Genomic DNA, 23,402 nt, shown 5'->3' on the forward strand with positions numbered 1-23,402 from the left:
ATGGTTCTCCACTTATTAATGTATTACGTTTAAAGAGACATCCCTACAGTTCAGGACAGCTTGACAATCTGGAAGACACTTTAGGTTACTTCAGAATATTTTCAATATGGCAAATTCTTGCTTAATCTTGAAAATGTGACAAATTAGGCAGTCTCTGGCTAATTAAATGCTGGCTAATAGTTCACCAAACCATTTCCCTTAATTTCGAGGCACACAGGTAGACTGTAATCCCTAGCCTCTCTTGCAAATGGTTTCATCATATGACTCAGTTCTGACCAACAGAACTGAATGGAAGTGACACATGAAATTTCTCAGTCTCTTATGCAATCTTTCATTTTCTCTGTTTCACTGATGGCTGGTTGGAGGTAGGATGATGGAACCACAAGCTCTAAGGAATCTGGTTTCCTGAGTTATCATATGCATGTGTCAGCAAACTTTTTCTATAAAGGGCCAGATAGTAAATATTTCAGTCTTTGCAGGCCAGTCTCTATTGTAACTACTCGACTCTGCTATTACAGCACAAAAACAACCATAGGCCACACACACACACACCAATGGCATGGTTGTGTTCCAATAAAACTTCACTTAACAAAACCAGGTGCCCGTCCAGATTTGACCTATAGACCATAGTTCATCAAGCCCTCACTATATGGAACAGGTAAATATACATAAAAAGTAAATTCCTATTGTGTTAAGCCACTGAGACCTTGAGTTCATCTGTTACAGAAGTTAGCATTACTTTAACACAATGCCATGTTGATGGTTCATAAAATTTTATACATTTCATGATGGAAAACTGTAACCTGTGCACCTCGGGTTTTCAGTTTTACAAAAGAGTCCTTTACAGCACTGAAATATAGCAATAAGTAATGGTCTGTTGTTTTGTTTTGTTTTGTTTTCTCTTTTTTTCTTTTCCTTCATGGAGATTGTGTCATGTTATTTTATTGGGAAAATGGTAAATTTTTACCAATGTTCTCTCATCTGGTGACTTTCTGCAGGCAGAATTGCGACACTTTTTAACAAATCATTCCATTTACTGGGAACAGGGGGAAATCCTGCCATGTATCCAATTAATGAACTCTCCCACAGATATTGAATTTCCCTATTGGCCCAGTGACTAGAAATCCAAAGAAAAGCACTTTTTAAAGCCAAAATGGAGCAACAGTGGGGGTTGGGAGGAGAGGAAGAATTAAAAGTGAATCTTGTCAAAGATTAATTCCTCACTCTTTTTTTTCCCCCATTATGTAACTAAGTGTCCACATAGAGAGAAAAGAATAACATTGACTTTGACTATGGTTTATAAATTGTGAGAGAGAGACGGAGAGGGAGACTGACATAGGAGTCAAACACACCAAGGTTGAAATTCCTGCTCTACTTTAGCACCAATATGAGTTCAGCTCCTATATATGTTTAATTATAATAATAAACTGGGTATAGCATCCAGAAGGTGGCAGGTACTGAAAAAGTATTAGTAATTAGCATTAGTTTTAATTGCTACTTGCTGCCAAGTTCACAAATTATCATTTCCAACTACACTATAAGTTTTTGTTTGAAGAAAAATGTATTTATCCTTCAAGACTTAAAATTTTGTGGATTACTAGTAATTAATAAAGGTACCCAAACATCCAATGCTTATTTTACTAGACTTGTCCCTCTTCCATTGCTCTATAGCTTGGTATTTTAGTCAAAATTTTGCTCTATCACACTCTTCTCTTCTGTATTCTTGAACTTCTCTCCCTTCACTGAATCCATCCACGTTTCATTTCATCATCTTTCTAAAACATAGACTTACTTGCGTCACATTGGCATCCTCCCTCCACCCTCTACAAAGTAAGTTCAAGGAACTTACTGGACATCTAATGGCTGTCTTCCCAATGCCTCAACTCAACTTCATCTCTCTTACTTGCATCCTACCTTCTAGGATTGCTGAATAATGTATATTGTTCCAAACACAGCACAGTATTACACATCTTGGTAAATAACTATCTACTTAAAATGTTCTTTTTTCCAAATATGTTTGGCTAAACAAATTCACCAGTCAAAACATGGTGGGAATGTTTTTTTCGCTGTGCATGGAGAATTAATCACTGCCTCCTTTGTCATACTACCAACTCTTACTATTAGTTTTTGTGGTAAACTATGAGATATATTTATAACATTATATAATCAGTAAAGAATGTTGACCACCAACTATATACTAGGTGCTCTGTTGAAATATAGTTTATATGCAATATCTCATTTATTCTTCACAATAATTTTATGAGGTAGTTTATATTGTCCTCATTTCTTAAATGAAGAAATTAAGGCTTAAGTACCAATTGACTCACCAAGGTCACTGGACTAGTAAATATTGGAGCATTCCAAAAAGAGTATTGTGGTCAGCAGATGTCAAGTGCTGCAAACAGGATGAAAACAAGAGCTAAAATGTTAATAAAAATAAATAAATAAATGAATAAATAAATAAATAAATAAATTGGCTAATTAATTAAAATGTTAACCAAGAAGAGATGTCTTTTCAAAAAATATTGATAACCTCTAGGAAAACAGAATAGGAGTTAGAAATCAGGAAAAATAAAACAAACACAAAACCTGGAATAGTGGCACTGAATACAAACTAAACTTTCAAGAAATACATCTGCAAAGTGTTGAAGGAGTGATCATCTGAAACAGATTGAAGGAAATAATAATAATAATAATATTTAAAAATATTAGATATCTGAAACCATAAAACTCCTAGAAGAAAGCAACCTTAGCAGCATTTCTCTAAGTATGTCTCCTCACGCAAGTGGAATGAAAGCAAAATAAAACTACTGGGACTACATCAAAATGAAAAACTTTCTCACAGTAAAGGAAACCTACAGGAAGGGAAACACTTTGAAACAAAAAGGCAACCTATGGAATGGCAAAAAATATATGCAAATGATATATCCAATAAGGGCTTAATATCCAACATAAAGAACTTATACAACTCAACACCAAAACAAACAAACTGATTAAAAAATGGGCAGAAGTCCTGAATACACATTTTTCCAAAGAAGACATGCAGATAACCAACAGACACATGAACAGATGCTCAATATCACTAATTATCAGTAAAATGCAAATCAAAAGCAATGAGATATCACCTCAAACTTGTCGGAATGGCTATTATCAAAAAGACAAGAAATAAAAAGTGTTGATGAGGATGTGGAGAAAAGGGGACCCTCATACATTGTTGATGGGAATGTAAATTGGTGCAACCAGTGTGGGAAACAGTACAGAGGTTCCTCAAAAAATTAAAAATAGAAAGACCATATGATCCAGTAATTCTACTACTGGGTATTTATCCAAAGAATATGAAAACACCAATTTGAAAAGATAGATGCACCCCTATGTTTACTGCAGCATTATTTCCAAGACTGAAGAAATGGAAACAACCCAAGTGTTCATTGACAGATAAATGGCTAAAGAAGATGTGGTATGTACATACAATGGAATATTACTCAGCCATAAGAAAGAATGAGTTCTTGCCATTTGCAACAACATGGGTGGACATAGAGGGTATTACGCTAAGTGAAATAAGTCAGCCAGAGAAATAAAAATATCATATGATTTCACTTATATGTGGAATCTAGAAAACAGAACAAATGAGCAAACAACAGAAACAGATTCATAAATACAGAGAACAAACTGATGGTTGCTACAGGGAAGGGCTGTGGGGAGACAGGCAAAATGGGTGAAAGGGAGTAAGAGGCACGGTCTTCCAGTTATGGAATGACCAAGTCATGGGGATGAAATATACAGCATAGGGAATATCATTAATGATAGTGTAATAGCGTTGTGTGGTGATGGATGGTAGCTACACTTGTGGTGAGCACAGCATAAGGTATAGAGTTGTTGAATCACTATGTCGCACACCCGAAACTAAGGTAACGTGTGTCAATTATACTTCAATAAAAAATGGCAAAAAAAAAAAAAAAAATAGTGACAACCTGAGCGATTTGGAAGCTGAATCTAAAGCACTGTTTCTCAACTCGGTTTGATTTTGCCCTTTCTCTGGGTACGTTTCACAACGTCTGTAGACATTTTTGTTTGTCACAAGTGAAGAATGCTACTGGCATGTAATCAGTAATAGCAGGGAGGCTGCTAAATATTCTATAATAGTAAGACTGGCCCTCACAACAAAGAATTATCAGGTCCAAAACGTGCCAAGTTTGAAAAATCCTGGTCCAAAGGATCCACTGGAGAGGAGGAGACTGAAAAAATAAGAGTAAAGAGATAAGTGCTAGGACAAAATTGGGAAGAAGGAGAAAGGGAGAGGATAATAAAAACGTTACCTTCAGAAAAGCCTTATCAAGAGCTATTAACTTCATTTCCAAGGATAAATAGATTGAAGAATTTAAGTGACTTATCTTTTCAGGATCTAGCAGAAGTTTAAGTCAAATCTTTGAACTCCTAATTTCATGTTCTTTTAACTAGGCACCTAATACATTAAGTTCAAGACTGAGGATAATTGTTGGAGATGTGATAGCATACAACCATGAAGCAATTGTGCTTAAAAATTAGTGACATATCTATTGATTTTATGTTTCTACACATATTTATTGCCTTCCTTTATATCAAAGAAAAGAAACATGTACATAATAGTAGAAAGTTTTAAGAAACTAAGAACATGTTTGACAAATTGGCATCAAATATACATACAATATTGACACTTAAAGAAGAACCATAAAAGTTGTATGAGATTTTCAATAACATTTAATCACTTTTAATTTACCCAAGAATAATTAGTAATTTCATAGTTGAAAGCATGAGATATAATTCTTTAAGGACTTTGGAAAGCACAAACTAAAATAGCAAACGATAGCATTAAAAGGCTACATCTCTACTAACGGTTACTCGAGAGAAATAAATGTACAATATTGAAAAGCTTAACATTCTATCAGTAGAGAAAATGTTAAAATTCAAGGATCATTACAACATTCTTCATACCATTGCTACCACAAAGGCAAAAGCAATTAAAACGTCCATTAACAGCTTAACCGTGAAACTTGGATCATGAGCCATAACCAGAAAAAGAAATAATCATGTTTCTTTAAGTACAAATAAGTAAATATGCAAGCACAGCAGAAACAGGCTAGGAAGGCAGAACCATCTAGAGGGACCCAAGGGCTGACCTGTGCAGCTGTAGGCCTGGAGAGCTTTGGAAGTGCTACCATGTGAGCAAGCCAACAGGAGTGTCGACAGTCCTCAGCAATCAGGCATCTTCTCCAAGAAGAAAACAGCTGGAAGCCAGAGCCAGTCATCTACTCTATTGACATCTGCTGCTATAATTCTATCATGGGGTTTCTTTTATTTTTTTCTGTTATTTGAAAAACTCAGTAGAGACCGTATGTCAACTTAATTGTCTTCTGATATTCTAGGCACTTGGGTACACCAGTGATTTATTTGCAATTCACTAGCAGTGTTAACCAAATATTTAAAACAAACCTTACTAGTCTATCTAGAAATCAAGTCAATCAAAAGTTCTTCTCTCCCACTGACACAGAGAAGTCTTCACTGTTGCAGTGTTACTAGATGAGAGTACAGTCTTCTGGAGGCACACAGCCTTGGTCTGAGTCTCTATTCCCCTACACTCCAGCACTGAAATATTGGTAAGTAATATAACCTCTCTCTGCCTCAGTTTCTTTACCTATGAAATGAGGATAATATCAGTGCCTATATCATAGGGCTATTGTGAGGGCTGATGGACACTCCATAAAGTGTTTGGCCCACTATCAGGCATATAACAAGCCTCTATAAACATTAATTAATATTAGTCCTTCTCTGCTCTGATTTCTCCTAAATATCATTGCCAGTGTAATTTTGTCTCATTCTTACATAAGAGTCTTCCCCAATGTCTATCTAATGAAGTCTGCTTCCATGTATAATCTGACCCAAACCTGTTCCTTTCCATAAACATTCTCCTCAAATTATAATGGTTTACTCACTGGGTATTCTATGTAAATCTCTCCTTCAAGAAATGCTTTTTTTTTTTTTTTTCCTATACCTGCGTCCTATCTGCCCATTGAATACCGACTACTTGGTGAAGTCTTTCCTGAATGCTCCATCCAAATAGGATTTCTCTCGCGCCTAAAATTGACAAAAATATTGCCCTCAATAGCAATCCTATTCTTACAATATATTTGCTTGTATATATTGCTATTCATATTTTTTTAAATATTCAATTTAAGGCTTTAGGTCTCTTCTGTTTTTAAAGCATTAGTGCTAACACCCTGTGAATGTAATCTTAAGAACATATCTCTACCTTAATGGTCCTTGCAACTGGTAAAGTAAGAAAATGAAACAAATGTCCATACTAACATGGACAAGGAGAGCACTGCTCTTTCAAGAATATCCTTCAGACCTCCCTAACTGGATGCAAACTTTCCTTCCTTTTAACCTCCACAACAATTTGTTTATTCTTTTCTTTGACTTTTGAACTGACTCTTAAGAGTTGGTGAGATTTGGGAGATAGGGTATAACTAGAAAAAAAATACTGCAATTACATCATGAAGAGAAAGTACAATGTAATAAACTTAAACAAACAAAGAAACAAAAGCTTTGTAGGAACAAACCTAGATTTAAATTCTGGATTTTGGTACTAGTTAACCATCTGATCTTATGTCTCCTGCTCTGAATTTATTTCTGTGTAAATGTGGATAATAAAGCCTTCTTTGAAATGTCATGAGAAAAAAATAAGAAATTTCCCATAAAGAACAAGGTCAGTGCCCAAAATTATTTTCTATTATAATGTAAAGAATCTTGAGTTTGCATAGGTAATCAAAAAGGGAAAAGATGAGTGGGCCCAGAACTGGAAAGAAATTGAAATGACAGTAAAAATGAGAAATAAAACAAGGTGGCAGACCAAGCTGGAACGAGGCTGCGGAATGAAAAAATAAGGCTAAGGTCATAGGTATGGCCAGGGGACTTTCATGAACAAGGATGTCTAATGCTTAATTGCATGTGATTTGCTGAGCTGTAACAAAATTGAACCCCCTTTCTTAACTTTAATCTCTTGATTCTTTTTTTTTTTTTAAGATTTTTAATTTATTTATTCGACAGAGATAGAGACAGCCAGCGAGAGAGGGAACACAGGCAGGGGGAGTGGGAGAGGAAGAAGCAGCCTCCCAGCGGGGGAGCCTGATGTGGGGCTCGATCCCACAACGCCGGGATCACGCCCTGAGCCGAAGGCAGAAGCTTAACCGCTGTGCCACCCAGGCGCCCCTATCTCTTGATTCTTAAGTAAAGTTTCCAATGCAAAGTGACTCTCTTCCTCATTTGGATGAATGCCCAGGAAGAATGGAAAAACCAACCATATGAAGAGAGACATTAGAAAATTCAAAGAAAGTAAGAATTCAGAACAAGAGATAGCTAGAGAAAAACATAAGACCTTGAGGTATGGTGATGGAGATTCCAAATGTATGTAGCATAGAATCTGGAATTAAAGTTATTTATTTGTTAAAAGACAGTGAGACTAAGCACTCTGAACAACTTGGGATACCCAGAAAGGAGATATCTGGAAAACAGTAGCTAGATGGAACTACAATAGAAGAAGAGGTGTCAACAATTAGAGTCTGGAATGGCTATGTAGTCCTTGGGATTGTAAGCAGGCCAATTGGATGTGGAAGAATCCTTAATGAAGCAGGGTCTGTCTTTCTAATTGAATAAAACTCAATTATCCACTGAAGGCAGAGAGATAGATGCCACAAACTGATGGGCAAAAGAGAGAGACGGATTCCCTGAAAATTTCAAGAAGCCACCCTACCAGCTATGGACTGCTTACTTCCAGATATCCTTTACATGAAGGTATTAGGCTAAGCAAAATAAGTCAGTCAGAGAAAGACTATTATCATATGATTTTTCTCATATGTGGAATTTAAAGACAGAGGATCATAGGGGAAGGGAGGGAAAAAGAAAGTAAGATGAAATCAGAGAGGGAGACAAACCATAAGAGACTCTTAACTTGGGGTGACAAACTGAGGGTTGCTGGTGGGGAGGTGGGTGGGAGGATGGGGTAACTGGGTGATGGGCATTCAGGAGGGCGCTTGATGTAATGAGCACTGGATGTTGTATGCAATGGATGAATCACAAAACTATCTCTGAAACTAATAATACAGTATATGTTAATTAATTGAATTTAAATTTAAAAAAGAAGAAAAAAATGAACTCCTGTGCTGTTTATTCTATTGTTATGTTGAGTTTTCTACTATTTGCAGTCAAATCTGATTATCTCTAATACAACTTTCTTGGTCATTTCTGCTATTTTCTTCAGTTCTATTTTTTCAAAGTTTATAAAAATCTTAAAATGTACTTTCTTGACATTTAGAAATATTCTGAAATGCTGACAAGGCATTCTTTAAATTTGTTTGAAAAAGTTTTTAATCTGATAAGTGGCATGTTAAAAACATCCCCTAAATACAACATTGCTTACCACAAAGTCTTATTGGAATATCAGATGGGTGATTGATATGTTTGTTAACCAAAGAGATGAACCATAATTCTGTTGGAAACAGTATTTATGGTGCACAAGTCTTAGGCCAAGGCCATTTAGCAAAATGGAAGTTTGACTAAACCTGCAGATGAGAGTCATGGTCAGCAGAGAAAAAGGGTCTACCTATTCTTTCCATCTAATCCTGACAAGTCATTGTGGGTACACAGAACATTAGAACAGAACTATGTGGCATTTACTTTTAATTATTTGTATAAAGTTAAATATTTTTAGTCTTTTGTTGATAATTTATACTTCCCTTCTTTTACCCTGAATTGCTTACATTGGAATGAGAACTATAAGCCTATAATTAATTATTTTTAACTGATTTTTCTTGTGTGCTTTTCTAATGTTTTCTTAAAACACAAAAGGGATAATATAACTTCAGAGCAAAAAGTACCTTAAAAATCATTCACTCCAAGCCCTCTGTTTTATAGACTAAATGATCCAAAAAGACTAATAAAAGTTTTTGTCAGAATAATTCTTCATTCATTCATTCATTCATTCATGTATTAATCCATTCAACTACTCTTTAATTCTGAGGCATAAAGCACTGGGCAGAGGGAGCTGTATCACAGTATAAATAAGGCCCTGCTATCTGCATATTTTCAATTCAGTGAGAATAGAAAGAAGTCATCTGGATAATTAAAATACAATGTAAATAATTGCGCTTTAAGTATTACTACAACCAAAGAATCACAAGACAGGAAAGGAGGGGTTAGGGGTAGCTAGCAAAGAATTTAGGGAAAAAGTTGCATTTGGCTGTTCCTTAGAGGATTTGAACAGGTGGAGATAGATGAATGGACATTTCAGACAAAAGGGGTGGCTTTCTTTTTAGCTTGTAGATTGGATTTCAACACGAAGTTTTTTCGTGAATTGTTTTAGAATTACATTTGGGTGGGAAAGGAAAATCAAAGCAGTCCCTAAGCCAGAGGTGAGGACAGTAACTTTGGAAAGCTTGACATCATACTTACTGCTGCATTAAGAAGTGGTGTTTCTCAGGCTACAAATGGATCTCCCTGAAGTTTAACAACTGAAAGGCTATGCAAGCCCTCAGCATCTGGAGAAAATGACTGCAGTATGGCTTAGAAACTAAGAGCTAGGAGCCACTGCTTACAAAATATCATAAATTAAATGACTAAAAAGATGTCAGTAATAAGTAAAACAGTAGGGTTTCAATTTACAAGTGAAAATCCAGACAAATGTGCAATATCAAGGAAACTAATATTTCATTTTTGTTCATATTGCAATGAATTAAGCAGTCTAAGATACATATATTCAAACAGAAAGTGTTTAAAACGCAAATGACATTTAGAAAAAAGTGATGGCATCTATATTGACTTTTACAGATAAATCTCCTTCTTTTACAATGTAATATGCATGAACAGTAGGTCCCTTTTTCTCATATTTGTGACTGCTTATGGTTATTAGTAATAAAGTGCTAAGACTAACCAGGCACTTTATCAATAAGTAGTACTAAGTGATAACAAACATGCATTTTCAGAGAAATTTGTCAATGACATTTGCTACAACTATAAATTATCAATACTCTTTTACAAAAGCTAAATATTTAGCTTTTCAGGTACACAAACTACTTACTTTCTTACACCGGTGTTCCTCTACCACTTCCCATTTCACAACATGCTTTATATTCCACCTACAAAGAAATCTGCATTTTAGCTCTGTAAGTCTGCAAGTAACCTTCAGCCACTAACCTTACTGTCTTCTGTCTCTTTAGCTTTTTCTTGGAGGGGTTTCTTCTCTCCAAATTCACAGGTTGAGTTTAATGTGAGCTGACAAGAAAGCATTGAGCTCTCTGTTTCAGTAAGTTCCAAAGGTCTTGAAGAATAGGGCTGTGACCCAGCAGTGCCAAGATTTGGTATCGGAAGAGCAGTATGAACAGGCTTTGACCCAACAGCTGGCTGTCTCAGTTTTGAGGCAACCCCAAGTACAGGCATGGCTTCTATAAAAGTATCTTCTTGCTGCCAAAGAAAATGCTTCTAACCTCAGTCTGGTAGACTCCAACTTTAGTATTTCCAGAACAAATACTTTAAACAAAACTAGCAGTCATCATGATTCAAAAAAAAAAAAAAAAACAAAAAACACACAACTAATAATATAACTTCCAGGAAGAAGCAAAACTTCCCTTCATCTTTAGTTAAGTATCTTTCTTTCTTGCTGGCTAGAATTCTCATATTCTCATCATTCTCTCTCTCTCTCTCTCTCTCTCTCTCTCTTAGTCTCGCTCTCTCTCTGTTCAGTGAGTCAGTGTCTATGTAATATTAAATACTCCTTTAGGGAGTAAACTTTTCTTGAAGGTAACTGTTACAAACCTCCTTCTCGAGGATTAAAGAGCTCCTAGTTATATTTTTTCCTCCCACTACAGCAGTCTGAGTCTGAGCGCTGAGAATAAAAAAGTGTGGAGAAACAAAAGGAAAAGTCCTCAGTCCAACTGTCAAGGCAGCCAAAAGACCACAATAGTGGAAGGACAGGAGTTCTTCCTGACTTCAGAAATAACCAGCCTACATTCTCTTTTTAAAGAAAACTGTATTTCCCCCAGTTAAAAAAAAAAAAAAGAATGGACACGATTAATGGCCAAAACAAACAGCTGTTGGAAGAACTTTTAGCCCGGAAACAATCTCAGCAATGAAGCTGTTTGTCTGATTTCCAGCTATTTTTCACTACTGACAGCCATGAACCACTGTGCTCATTCTGTTTTATCCCATGAAATCAGGTTAAATTCATGCCATAGTGCAACTAGCTAAATCTGTTAAATCATTCAGCAGATGATACCTGTCTAGGTTATGCAAATATAGCAAATATGGATAGCAAGACACTAGATATATAGTAATGATTTTTTCTAATTTTAATAACAATAACAATATTCCCAGCTAACATGTATGTGGAATGTACTATATAGCAGTTACTTCACATGTAACCCGTGGGACCACTCAAGAACAGGCGAACTTATTCTCTCCACTATATAGAAAGGATAACTAAGACTAAGAGTCATTTAAGTAATTGGACCAAAGTCATGCAGTTAGAAAATGTGAGAGCCTGTACTATTTAGAGTAACTTAAAAAACCACCTTAGAAACAATTTAAAATAATGCTGTTATTCAAGCTCTTTAGATCCAAACTAAAATCCTACTCTACTAAATAATCATATACATATTCAGTGACTATGAACAATGCTGCTTCTATTCATAAAGTTATTTCAGTATATTTGATTATGTTCTATTTCTGGTAAAAGCATGTCCAGATCCATAACAAAAGCAACGGGTAACTTTATAAGAAACATCTGAGATGAGTGCATTAACATCTTTAAAGTAGTTGCACTTAGATAATGGGTATATCAATAAAATCCTCCATTATTTAGTAATTATAATTATGTGATGGTGTTGAAATTTCAATAGTATTACCTCATAATAGGAATTTATTTCATATCCCTCATATTTTTCTTGAAGATTCTAAAAGACACAGATTTACTTATTTTTTTCTTTATTTAGAAAATCTATGTTATATTCACTAAATATTTTAAGAATTAGTAATATTGCAAGTCAAGTTCCTAGAAAAATGAGTGGACACATAATGGGCATCAATAAATAATAGTAATTATAAGAATCATAATTATTGTAGAAAATATCTCTACAGTAAAGAAACTATTTTCTTTGTCACTATTTCCAGCTCTATAGATTATTATGTCGTTTTAGGTAAGAAGCAGAAATTTACAGATACAAGCTAACAACTAAAGTTGAATTTATATGTTCTGTTGATATAAGCATTGAAGACATTCAAATACAAATTAGAAATCTTGCCAACTTTAAAAAAGAAAGTAACTCAATTGGGATTTACTCAATAGTATAATAAGAGGGGTGCCTGGGTGGCTCAGTCAATAAGCGTCTGCCTTCAGCTTAGGGCGTGATCCCGGCGTTCTGGGATCGAGCCCCACATCAGGCTCCTCCGCTATGAGTCTGCTTCTTCCTCTCCCACTCCCCCTGCCTGTGTTCCCTCTCTCGCTGGCTGTCTCTCTCTCTGTCAAATAAATAAATAAAATCTTTAAAAATAAAAAAATAAAATAAAATAGTATAATAAGAAACAAATACAACACTAGCGGCAAGAAAGAAATGATCACTGTGAGAAAATAAGTTACTTTTAATTAAGAAACCATTAACACACCATCCCTTCCGTAGACTGTAAGATACTGCAAAGCAGGAGATATTCATGTTCCTAAAATGGGGTTTAAAGTATATGAGAAGAAACACGCATCCTGCAATCCCCACATTGCAAACAAAATGGCATAACCAAAATAATAGGACTTGTGGGGAAAATAGGTTCTGGGAAGACCACTGAAAATATCCAACTTTGGGAACAGATCACTAGCAAAAATAATATTGGTACCTTGGAAGATACTTTGGACCACCCAAGCAAGCAGCTCAGCCCAAAGTTGAAAACAAACAAGCAAACAAAAAACAAAGCAAACAGCAACAACAACAAAAATGTTCCACACTTGATGGGAAGTGCTGGCAATATGTTAATTAGAATTGGTAGGAAAAATCCAATTGGAAGGCAAACTCTGAGCCAACAGGCTTGCCACTGAAATGGACACAGGGGGCAGTGCACAATCTGCAAATATTTAAGAGCCACACAGGACAAGGGGTATGTTCCTGTGGCCACGGAGCCCCAAATACCGGCCCTTGTTTTTAAAATTTACTTAAAACCAAAAGGGCTCCCGCTGACTACTTAGTATCAAAGTTGAGGGCCTTCTTTTCCCACCCAACGTTATAATTCAACTCTGACTATTCTGCCCACTTTGGGGGGCATAAATCACAATATAAAGCTTTGCAACGTCTACATAACACTAATGTAATTCTATTTACCAATTACAGATGAGCTAATTGGTATTTTAGAAACATGTTGGAGCAGAACACACTGTAATTCCTGATATAATCAAATTGAAAAAAAAAAGTGTTTACATTCAATAAGATGTCTTTTCATTTTGAAATACCTTTTGCTTATTGGATAATATCATTTCACTGAAATATAGGGTTGAAAACAGTTGCCACTGTTGAGCAATTCTATGAAATAACATCTACCACCAAGAGCAACAAAAACTAATTTATTCTAGAGAATTTACTGTGTGCCAGGAACTGTCATCCCATTCTATCCTAAAAAAAACATGACCTTTGAATAGGTGACAACAAAGGCCTGGAAAAGTTAAGCAGTTAGCTTAAAGTCACAGAAAATGTTTATTAATTAATTAATTTATTTATTTATGTATTTGAGAGAGAGAGAGAGAGACAGAGACAGAGAGCACGTGACCAAGGTGAGGTACAGGGGAGGGGGAGGGGGGAGGGGGGAAAAGAATCTCAAGCAGACTCCACACTAAGCATGGACCCCAAGGTGAGGCTTGATCTCACAACCCTGAGATCACGACCCTGAGGCCATGACTTGAGCCGAAACCAAGTGTCAGATGCTTAACTGACTGAACCACCCAGATGCCCCAGAAAATGGGGTTTCTCAAACCAGGTTCGACAAACCACTACCTGTAGCGCATGCTAAACGAAAAGATTACTGGATTCATCCTAAACCCACCAAGTAAGAATCATGAGGGAAAGGGGAAAATCTGAGAATAGAATTTAAGTAAACTGATTCTCCTACACGCTTAAATTTAAGATCTATATTTTAGAGGATTTGTAGATTTCAGTTCAGGGAACAAACTAAAATTGTACTGCCTAGAGTCAAATCTCTGTTTCCTCATTGATCAGCTGTATGAATTTGGAAGTTGCTATATATCAGTTTCGTGATCTATGAAATGGAAAAAATAATTTCATTCCTTTTACAACATTGTTGTGAGAATTAAAAGATATAAATCTATGAAGTCATTAGAACACGATCTGCCATATCATAAGTGCTCAATACATGCTGGTTCTTAATGTTATAAGACATATAATGACCTTGAGAGTTATCGAGGTAAGGTCAAGAAGCATTAAGTCAAAAATTTGGCCAGGCTCATAGAGGTAAACAGAACTGAACTCAGGGGGAAAATCCTGAAAATTAAAATGAAATAGATTATTTCTCATTTGCCTGAAATACACTACCTTCCAAAGCCAAGCTAGAGTTCCAGGCAGTAAGAGAATTCCAACCTAGCTGAATTTTAACATTAGCGATTTTAAAAATAAATAATAAGACCTCATGAAATTGACAATTTGCAAACTATTATTTATTTATAAGAAAGAGAGAAAGAGAAAATAACAAACTATCAAACAACGCTAAGAACATGCTTACAAAAAGACAAAATATGGTTAGTCAATTTGGCGATTTGCTAAAATAAAGAAAGCCACATTTCTATTTTTAATAGCTTGACTGAAGTAAAAATTACATGTAAAATTCAAGAATTCTAAAGAAATAATTCAATGTAACCAGAACTACAGCAAGATTGGAAAATTTCCTTCATCCTAAAAAGTTCTCTCACTGCCAATGCACGCAATGAAGCACTTTCTGACACTAGGTTTATTTTTTTCTATGAGTCCTTTTAATTGAAATTATGTAGTATTTTAGTGTCTGGCCTTTTTTACTTTGCATAATGCTTTTGAGGTTTATCCATGTTATATGTATCAAGAGTTCTTCTTTTTGTATGGCTGAGATATGCTCCACTGTGTGGCATTCATCGGTTGGGGGATATTAGGAATAAAGGTCTATTAATATTTGAATATTAATGTGTTTGTATGAATATTAATATTACTGAATATTAGTGTTGAATTAATTAATATTCATGTTAATACATTAATATTCAAATATTAATAGACCTTTATTCCCAATTCAATATTGATATTAATTAATATAATTGATATTGATTGATATTAATTCAATAATATTGAATATTAATATTATTGATATTAATATTGAATATGTTTTGTGTTGATATTTATCATATGTTCTCATGGATACACAACTAGGAGGAGATTGATGGTTTATTTGGTCAGTATGTATTAAATTGTATTAAAAAACTGCCAAACCGTTTTTCAAAACATACCAATTTGAACTTCCACTAGCAATATATAAAACTTAGTTGCTCCACATGCTCATCGATACTTCATATAGCAAATCTTTAATTTTAACTATTCTAGTGGGGTGCAGTGGTATATCGGTGCAGTTTTAATTTAAACTTTTCTAATAACTTATTTCTGTTGAGTGTATTTTTGTGTTTGTCATGCAATCCATATATCATCTTTGATGAAATGTCTGTTCAAAATGTTTATCTTTTTTTTTTTTTTTATCTTAGTGAGTTTTAATAGCTCTTTACATATTTTGGAAACACATCCTTTCTTAGATACACATTTTGAAAACATTTTCTCGTAGTTTGTACATGGTCTTAACAGAAAATTCTCCACACATTTCTCACATTTTTTGCAGTCTTGTTACCAGAGGCCATAATTGACTTCACCTTTATGCTGAAATGTGTTTTCAAGAATTTTGCTTGTTTTCAAGTAAACAGACATGGAAGATAGAAGAAAATAGTCTTGAAAGATAAAAATGGTGGGTGTTTCCCTCTGGAGCAAAGAGTAGGCTTATTTACTGCCCATTATAAAAAAGATAATGCCTCCCTCCAGATAAAAATGTCAGGCAGCTTTGCTCACAACTAATTATGAAAGATCTATGTTCCCTAGACTCAAAGTTTCTCTTCTATAACCCAATTCAATGCATGTACAGACATCATCTGGTCCTTGTCACGTTGTCCTGTAGGAAATGGGGCTCGATGAACCTGTACAAGAAGATGGAATAGTCTGCTACTGCTATTGCTGTAAGTAATAAATTGTCCCTGGTCTCTAAGGGAAGAGTCCAGTGCTTTCTGTCAGGTAGTGTGTTCAGCAGTCATGGCCAGTTTTTAACGAAGATGCATCATGTTAGCCTACTAGCTTGCAAACAGGGTAAAATCCCAGACTCTTCATAGCTCTTGACACCCTTCTGTTATCTTAATATTGTCTTTTAACAATATTGTCAGTTCTAGCTGTATGTGTTTTAAAGCCTTATCATTGGCTTTATATACATTTAAGATTGTGATTTCCCTTTGATGAATTGACTCCTTTAACATAATGAAAAGTCTTTCTTATTATTTGTTAATATTTCTTATTCTGAAGTCTATTTCGGCAATATATGGTGGTTCTTTTGATTACCGTTTGGTAGAACTTTCCCATTCCTTTACTTTGAATATGTATTTTTATACTTAAAGTGGATTTTCAGTAGATGATGCATATTTCACCTTGTTCTTTTATTCTGACAATCTGCACCTCTTAATTGGAGTATTTAAGTCATTTCAAATTCATATAACTATGAAGATGATTGGTTTAAGTCTACCATATACCATTAGTTTTCTATTTGTTCTTTATTCTTTTTCCCCTTTCCTACTCTGGATCGATTCAATTCTTTAAACTAAGTTGGAAATTTTCCTTCTTCAGTATTTTAAAGATGCCACTCTATTGTTTTTCAAATTGCATGGTTTCTAAGAAGTCTGTTGTAATTCTGATCTTTTTCCTCTCTATGTATTGTGACTATTTTATCCAACTTCCGCTAAGATTTTTTTCCTTTTACTCACTTTGATTATGTTTCTTCTATTTTGGGTTCACTGAACTTCTCTATAGCTTTGTCAAATTGGAAACATTTTTGACAATTATTTCAAAAATATTTGCCTACATCCCTCTTTCTTTCTGAGGCTCTCATCACAAATGTGTTGGACCATTTTGCTTTCTTCCATAGGTTACAAATGCTCTGTTTAATCTTTTTTTTTTTTTTTGAAGATTTTATTTATTTGAGAGAGTGAGAGAGCATGAAAGGGGAGAGGGTCAGAGGGAGAAGCAGACTCCCTGCTAAGCGGGAAGCCAGATGCAGGACTCAATCCTGGGACTCTGGGGTTATGACCTGAGCCAAAGGCAGTGGCTTAACCAACTGAGCCACCCACGCACTCCTCTGTTTATTCTTTAAAACTTTTTAACTCTCTGTTACTCATTTTGCATTCAATTAACTTCCACTTCTATGTTTTCAAGTTCACCAGGCTTTACTTCTACAATATTTAATCTGTTGTTAAGCCCATCTAGTGAATTTTATTTCAGATAATGCATTTTTCATCTCTAGAATTTCCATTGGGTATCTTTCATATTGACCCTTTCTCTTCTCATATTTATGTTTTCTTCTACCTTCATGAATTTAGGGGCATATTTATAGTTGCTATTTAACATTCTTGTCCACTGATTTCATTGTCTCTGTCATCTTGGAGTGTTTCTATTAATGGATCTTTTTTGCTTCTGGATACAAGTCATTGTTATACTGCTTTTTACATGCCTGGTAATTTTTTACTGCATGTTAGACATTTTGAAATATACATTGTGTTCCGGATTTTAAGGTGTGTTTGACTTTGTAATGGTACACGATTAAGCCACTTTTGAAACTTTCTTAGAAGCTATGTTAAAGAAAGCACAGGGAAACTTATTGTCTAGAGCTAATTTAATACCACTTCTAAAGAAACACACTTTTTTGAACTCTAACAAATGCCTCATGCCTTTAGTGATTTCTCTACTTTCACTCGGGGAAATCCCATGTATTCCTAGACCTGTGTGAGTTCTAGGAATTGTTTATCATATGGCTTCTGGTGCTTCTTTCCTTGGCCTTTGCTTGTTTCCCCTCAGACATGTACAATTATATCCTCTATGAAACACTGAGGGAAACATCTATCTAGGTTTTCAGTGTCCATTTTCATTCTTTCATTCTTTCTCTCCCTCATTTGTTTTCTTTCTCTTCTCTCTGTACAGTTTTTCTTTTCTAGTATACTGTCTGAAAAATTTTAGACCTCTGGACTATCCTGAACTTTGACTTCAGTCTCCATAACTCAGCAGGACTCCTGGACTCTATTTAAGTTTTCCATTTCTACACTGTGATCTGGAGACTATCTCTAGAAATTCAGCTGACACAATAAAAGGATTCTCCTTTTATTATCCTTCTCTCAGCGATCATAGACCTGTGCTGTCTTTTGTCCAATGGCTGAATAATATTGTTTTATACACTTTTCTCCAGATTTTAGTTGTTTAAGGTATGAGAATATATCAGATCCCTTTTAGTCTACAATGGCTACAAGCATAAGTAAAGAGTTATATACTTAATTCTTTTTTTTCTCCAATCCATCCTGAAAATATACAAGGTATTATTAGTTTTTCACATTAGACCTCAAAAACTTTCATTGTTTTTTTTTTTTTTTTACTTTTCTTCATCTAGCTAAGAACTGCCATTAAACCTTAGAGAAGAAATATTTTGTACTGACGGCTTGCAAAGTGTTTGATTGACTGAATTAGATAGTCTTCCAAATCTAATGAGGAAATATAAATAATAAAAAATATATAAGATATAGTGAGCATGGAGTTAAAACTATTCTCCAGACTTGTCTTGAAACACTTAAAACACTGAGGTCTATTTTAGAATATCTCTTGCCAGAATCCCCATTGGCATCATTTTTGGGGGGGATCTGGGAAAAATTTGATACATAGAGAAGTATTAGCCATACAGTATATTTAAGGGGGCAATAAGCCAAGATATGCCTTTATTGTGGTTCTGAGCAGGGAAAAGAAGGTAAACCAGCTGTCTAAAACATAAAGGCAGGTGATGAGTACAAAGAAGCCAATAATAAAATAGTTAATGGATATTTGGAAATGAACATGATGCCCATTAAAATGAGGAACAACTCCGGAAAGGTGGAAGCTGGTTATACTTGCTCTATGGCATACATTTACCATCTTATGGCTTCCTTACAATATGCTACTGATATAGTTAATTGAGCAAATAAAATTCATCAAATTCAGAAGGCTGCTTAACCATGAAGTATAATGAAAAGCAAATGCAGTGAGCTTTGAAATGGCATTGCATGTTATACTCTCCCTTTTAGAATATCATCCCCCAGAATCAAAAATACATACATCTGGAGAAAGGACAGCTATTTTATTAAAACAAAATCTCTTCGAAATTCTTGCCAGATAAATTTCAGTGCTCCAACAAGGCAATAGAACTTACAAATCTAAAGAAAAATTCAAAAAGGACATTGACAACTTTTAAAATAGTTATATTCGAATGAACTATTCTTGTTGGCATGCATGTACAAAAATACTTTGTGTTATAAAGGTAAATAAGGGCACCTTAACCCAAATCATGAGAATTTTTTCCTGGTAAGTGCAGCCAAATAATTTTAGGCATAACAATATATAAAACACTATTTTATAAAAGTATCTTTTTCACTACTGTTCCCTTGCTACTTTTACTACTTTCAGCTAGTTTTGAATATTATATATAAATAAGACTTGGTTAAAATAAAAAGGGATGACACACCCAAAATACAACTTTTTAAAAGGTAAAAATAAAAATGTTTCTTGCAAAGGTTGTACATTGTAGTTGTGAAGAATTTGTAGGAATATCATTTGGAATACTGCATATTCTTACATCCCAAACCCCCTAGGGCATGTAATATAACCATCGCCCCTACTTTTTCAGAGTAAAAATGTTAACTATCCTCTGCTTTATTTCAAAGAACTGCGAGTGCATCAGGTTTCTTTTAGGAACTGAAAAGAAATACTTTATAAAGTTCTCTTTTTAAACTATTTATTTTTATGTTTTAACACAGGGTAGCAATATAATCACCTGTGATTTCAATGAATTGCTGCCTGTGATCAGAAGATATTTCCCTTAGTTGCAGCAAAGGGAATTTTAGATATGCTAACATTCATATCCAATCTACAAGACCACCCAGAAAACCCACTCAAATCAACAGCTACACAAAGGTGGTCTTTATCAAATCATGCAACATTTTACTGTGAACTCTGGGGATATTTCAAAATAGCTGTGTGCGTGGGGCCAGAGGAGTGGGAAAGGAGGAGGAAATTGAGAGATTCAGCAAGATCTACTTATTATTCAACCTACCTGAAGACATGGAAATAAGAACGGGGGATTAGGAAGTGTGAAAAGCAAAGCATAGGGTCTACTGTTTAACCTTCAGCTGCTTGGTCCGCCACACAAAATTCCGTATGTATAATAAGCATCTGTTTAATCCACTGAGCAAAATAAGTGATCTGGAACCACTACTTGAGGTTGTAGTGCCTTTTACATCTGGAGTGGTGCAAGGTACAATCTTCTCAGCTGTATACAATGGCCCTATTTTCAATTACCCAGAAACAAAATGAGACCAGTGACTGAGAACCATGTTTCTCTGCCAGGAACATCTCATCCTTTAGATTCAGAAATATACAGAAAATAGACCATAAAGAGATGCAAACTTCAAATACACTCCTAGAAGAAAAAATCTGAATAAATGAATTCAAAGTTTTCCTCTTCTTTTTATTTGCCTTCACCAGAATAGTTTTCTTTATATATTTTACTGACATTATTTTCACCCTGACCTCACCATCTGTTTTCTTTGCCAATCAGTTTTCTCAGTAAAATGTTGATGCCCAGATATACATTTCCTTCACTTCAAAATTAGCCGAGTCTTAAGGGTTCTTTTTCTTGAAATTTCACAATGAAAGGATGATTTCTGATATCAATGTCTAACAATTTCTTACATATTCTTTGGTTATTGGTTTTATGAACACATATATTAACCTAAAATATCGTCCTCTTTCCTGTTTTAAATGCTTAAACAGTGAAAATGACAGAATAGAAAAGCATAATGTTGAAAAAGTATGATAGATTTCTGTAAAGATGCCTTTTAATTCAAGAAATTTATCATTATCAAGATAAGATACATAGAATGAGCCTCTAATTTTTAAAAAAAGTTGAAATTTTAGAATAAGACGATGGTTTCTGTTTGTTTTGTGTTCTTAATCTTTTACCCTGCACTCATATATGCTTGCTAAATATTTTTACAACATTCGGTTTCTTATTCTCCTACAATGCTTCCACAAACTATTTATAAGCTTTAAAGGGTGGACAAGGATGAAGATAGAAAAAAGAAAGGGATAACTAAGCTTAATATCCAAAACTTTATTCTATTTTTCTTATTCAAGAGCTAAACTTTTTAATGAATTGAAAAGCATCTACAAACTTAAAGAAATGAAAATGAAGAAAAATCTGCTGATAATCTGCTATTAAGTAGCTGGTGATATACAAGATTTTTATCTAACAGAAGAGGAAGTTCAACTCTTAGTAACCTCAGCTTAAAATTCTCATTATTAGTCAACTCTTGTACAATCAGGATGAGTAGCATATGTATACCATAGTCATGTTAGTATTCAGTTCAGGCATAAAGGCAAAAGGGAGTGAGGTGAGGGGGAACCACTAAAAATATTTAGAAGATTCCCACCGGTCTCATAAAAGGTTCCCAGATACATCTAACGCTGCCATGAGTCTTCTCTTTGCCAAGTTCTATAATAGCAACAAGAAGCTTTTGAAATCAATCAATTCCACGATCACTGACAGATACCGCCTTAGTCACTGGAATGGCCTGCGATGGATTTTAAGAATATGGAGGAAATTTGCACAGCCAAAATCAAATGAAATAAAGTACTGTTAGATTTGCTGAAAATGGGATGGGCTGAAATCTATCAACAATGGGGGCAAAACTATTACATGTGAACTTGGAATATAGAATTAGGAAACTAAGCAATTTGCTAACTTTTAAAATAATCTGACCTCTCATTCATTAAATTTGGCTACTAATGGATACATTTATTTACATATTCTTTATCATAAATAAACTAAAATCCTTCACATGTATTTCTGAGATGGATAGAACAAAAGCTTCTTCTCTCAAATGCAGGTAAGAGGCGAAATGTCAAAGATGAAAAATAGCCTATTATTTGTGTCCTCTCCTATAAACACTTGCTGATGAACACCATCAGATACTAACCTGGATTCTTGCAAATGTAATGATTTACTCCTGCCGTTCCTAACAGAAGTGTTAACTTTTACGAGAGGCCATCGAAAACAAATGGTATTAGCATTCACATACTCATATTCCTGGGTGCAGCACAGCCAACTTTCCACACTTTATGACAGAAAACAGGCAAACAAAGCAAAACAAAACTCTTTGAAGAAACATAAATGGAAAGTTTCATAATTCTAATTGGATGGGATAGATTCATCTCCCATAAAGCCAATTTCCCTGTTTCCTATTAAACATTAAAATTGCTCATTAGAAATATATCATTTTCATAGGACAGTTTTAAAAACCATGCCCGAAAGTATGTGCATTCTAGAAGTTTTATTTCTGTAATTCTTTCTGCAATGATGGCGTATTTGCATTTTCTACCGAACATATTCCAGGTTCCCATGAAACAAGATATTTGGGATTTCTCTGAGAATAACATTAGGAAAAATAAATTCAATCGTATGTCTTACTAAGAGTTATTTAAATTATTAAACTCCCATTTTCTTTGAAATTGCCTTTTGTTTATATTCATCAAGAAGGAATCCTTAACTTTCTCCTGCCCATGCGCTCTTTCTCACTCTCTCACTCTCTCTCTCTCTCTCTCACACACACAGAGCCTAGTTCCTACACATATTTATTCCACCACGCCTCAGCTACTAATTCACCTGCTTACCTCAAAAGGACTTTCTGAATAGCCCAAAGCTACTAAATGATAAAATCAGATTCTGCAGATGTAGGCCTCTCCATACTGCTGAGGAAACACACAAAAATATTGTCTGATCTCTGAAAGATTCTTAGAAACACATTTACCCAGCTGAATTTACCTTTGAGGGTTAAAATAAGATAAATGGGAGACAGTGCTGGTTTTTCCCCCACCAGCTTGCATCTCTCAGCTGGGTTGTAAGAGCTCTCTTACATAGCAAGCATGTGGAGACCATAACAGCTACAGTGTACATAAACAAGAAAAATAATGAAAATAACACACCATGAAAAC

At 34.8% G+C, this 23,402-nt stretch overlaps 1 protein-coding gene across 3 annotated transcripts in view; it reads right to left on the minus strand.

The window, feature by feature from the left end:
• Positions 1–11,588, minus strand: part of NAV3 (neuron navigator 3) — a 341,643-nt gene extending 330,055 nt beyond the window's left edge. For 2 of the 3 annotated variants that reach the window (XM_026499977.4, XM_044384571.3), the window contains exon 1: positions 10,225–11,587. In XM_026499977.4, the coding sequence (XP_026355762.2) occupies positions 10,225–10,467 (243 nt within the window). In that variant the 5' untranslated portion in view covers positions 10,468–11,587. Of the gene's footprint in view, positions 1–10,224 lie in introns of all 3 variants that reach the window. The other variant, XM_044384570.3, reaches the window with a different exon arrangement.
• Between the last annotated feature and the right edge of the window lie 11,814 nt (positions 11,589–23,402).

Source organism: Ursus arctos, unplaced genomic scaffold (genome assembly GCF_023065955.2).
Source record: "Ursus arctos isolate Adak ecotype North America unplaced genomic scaffold, UrsArc2.0 scaffold_21, whole genome shotgun sequence".
NCBI lineage: Eukaryota > Metazoa > Chordata > Mammalia > Carnivora > Ursidae > Ursus > Ursus arctos.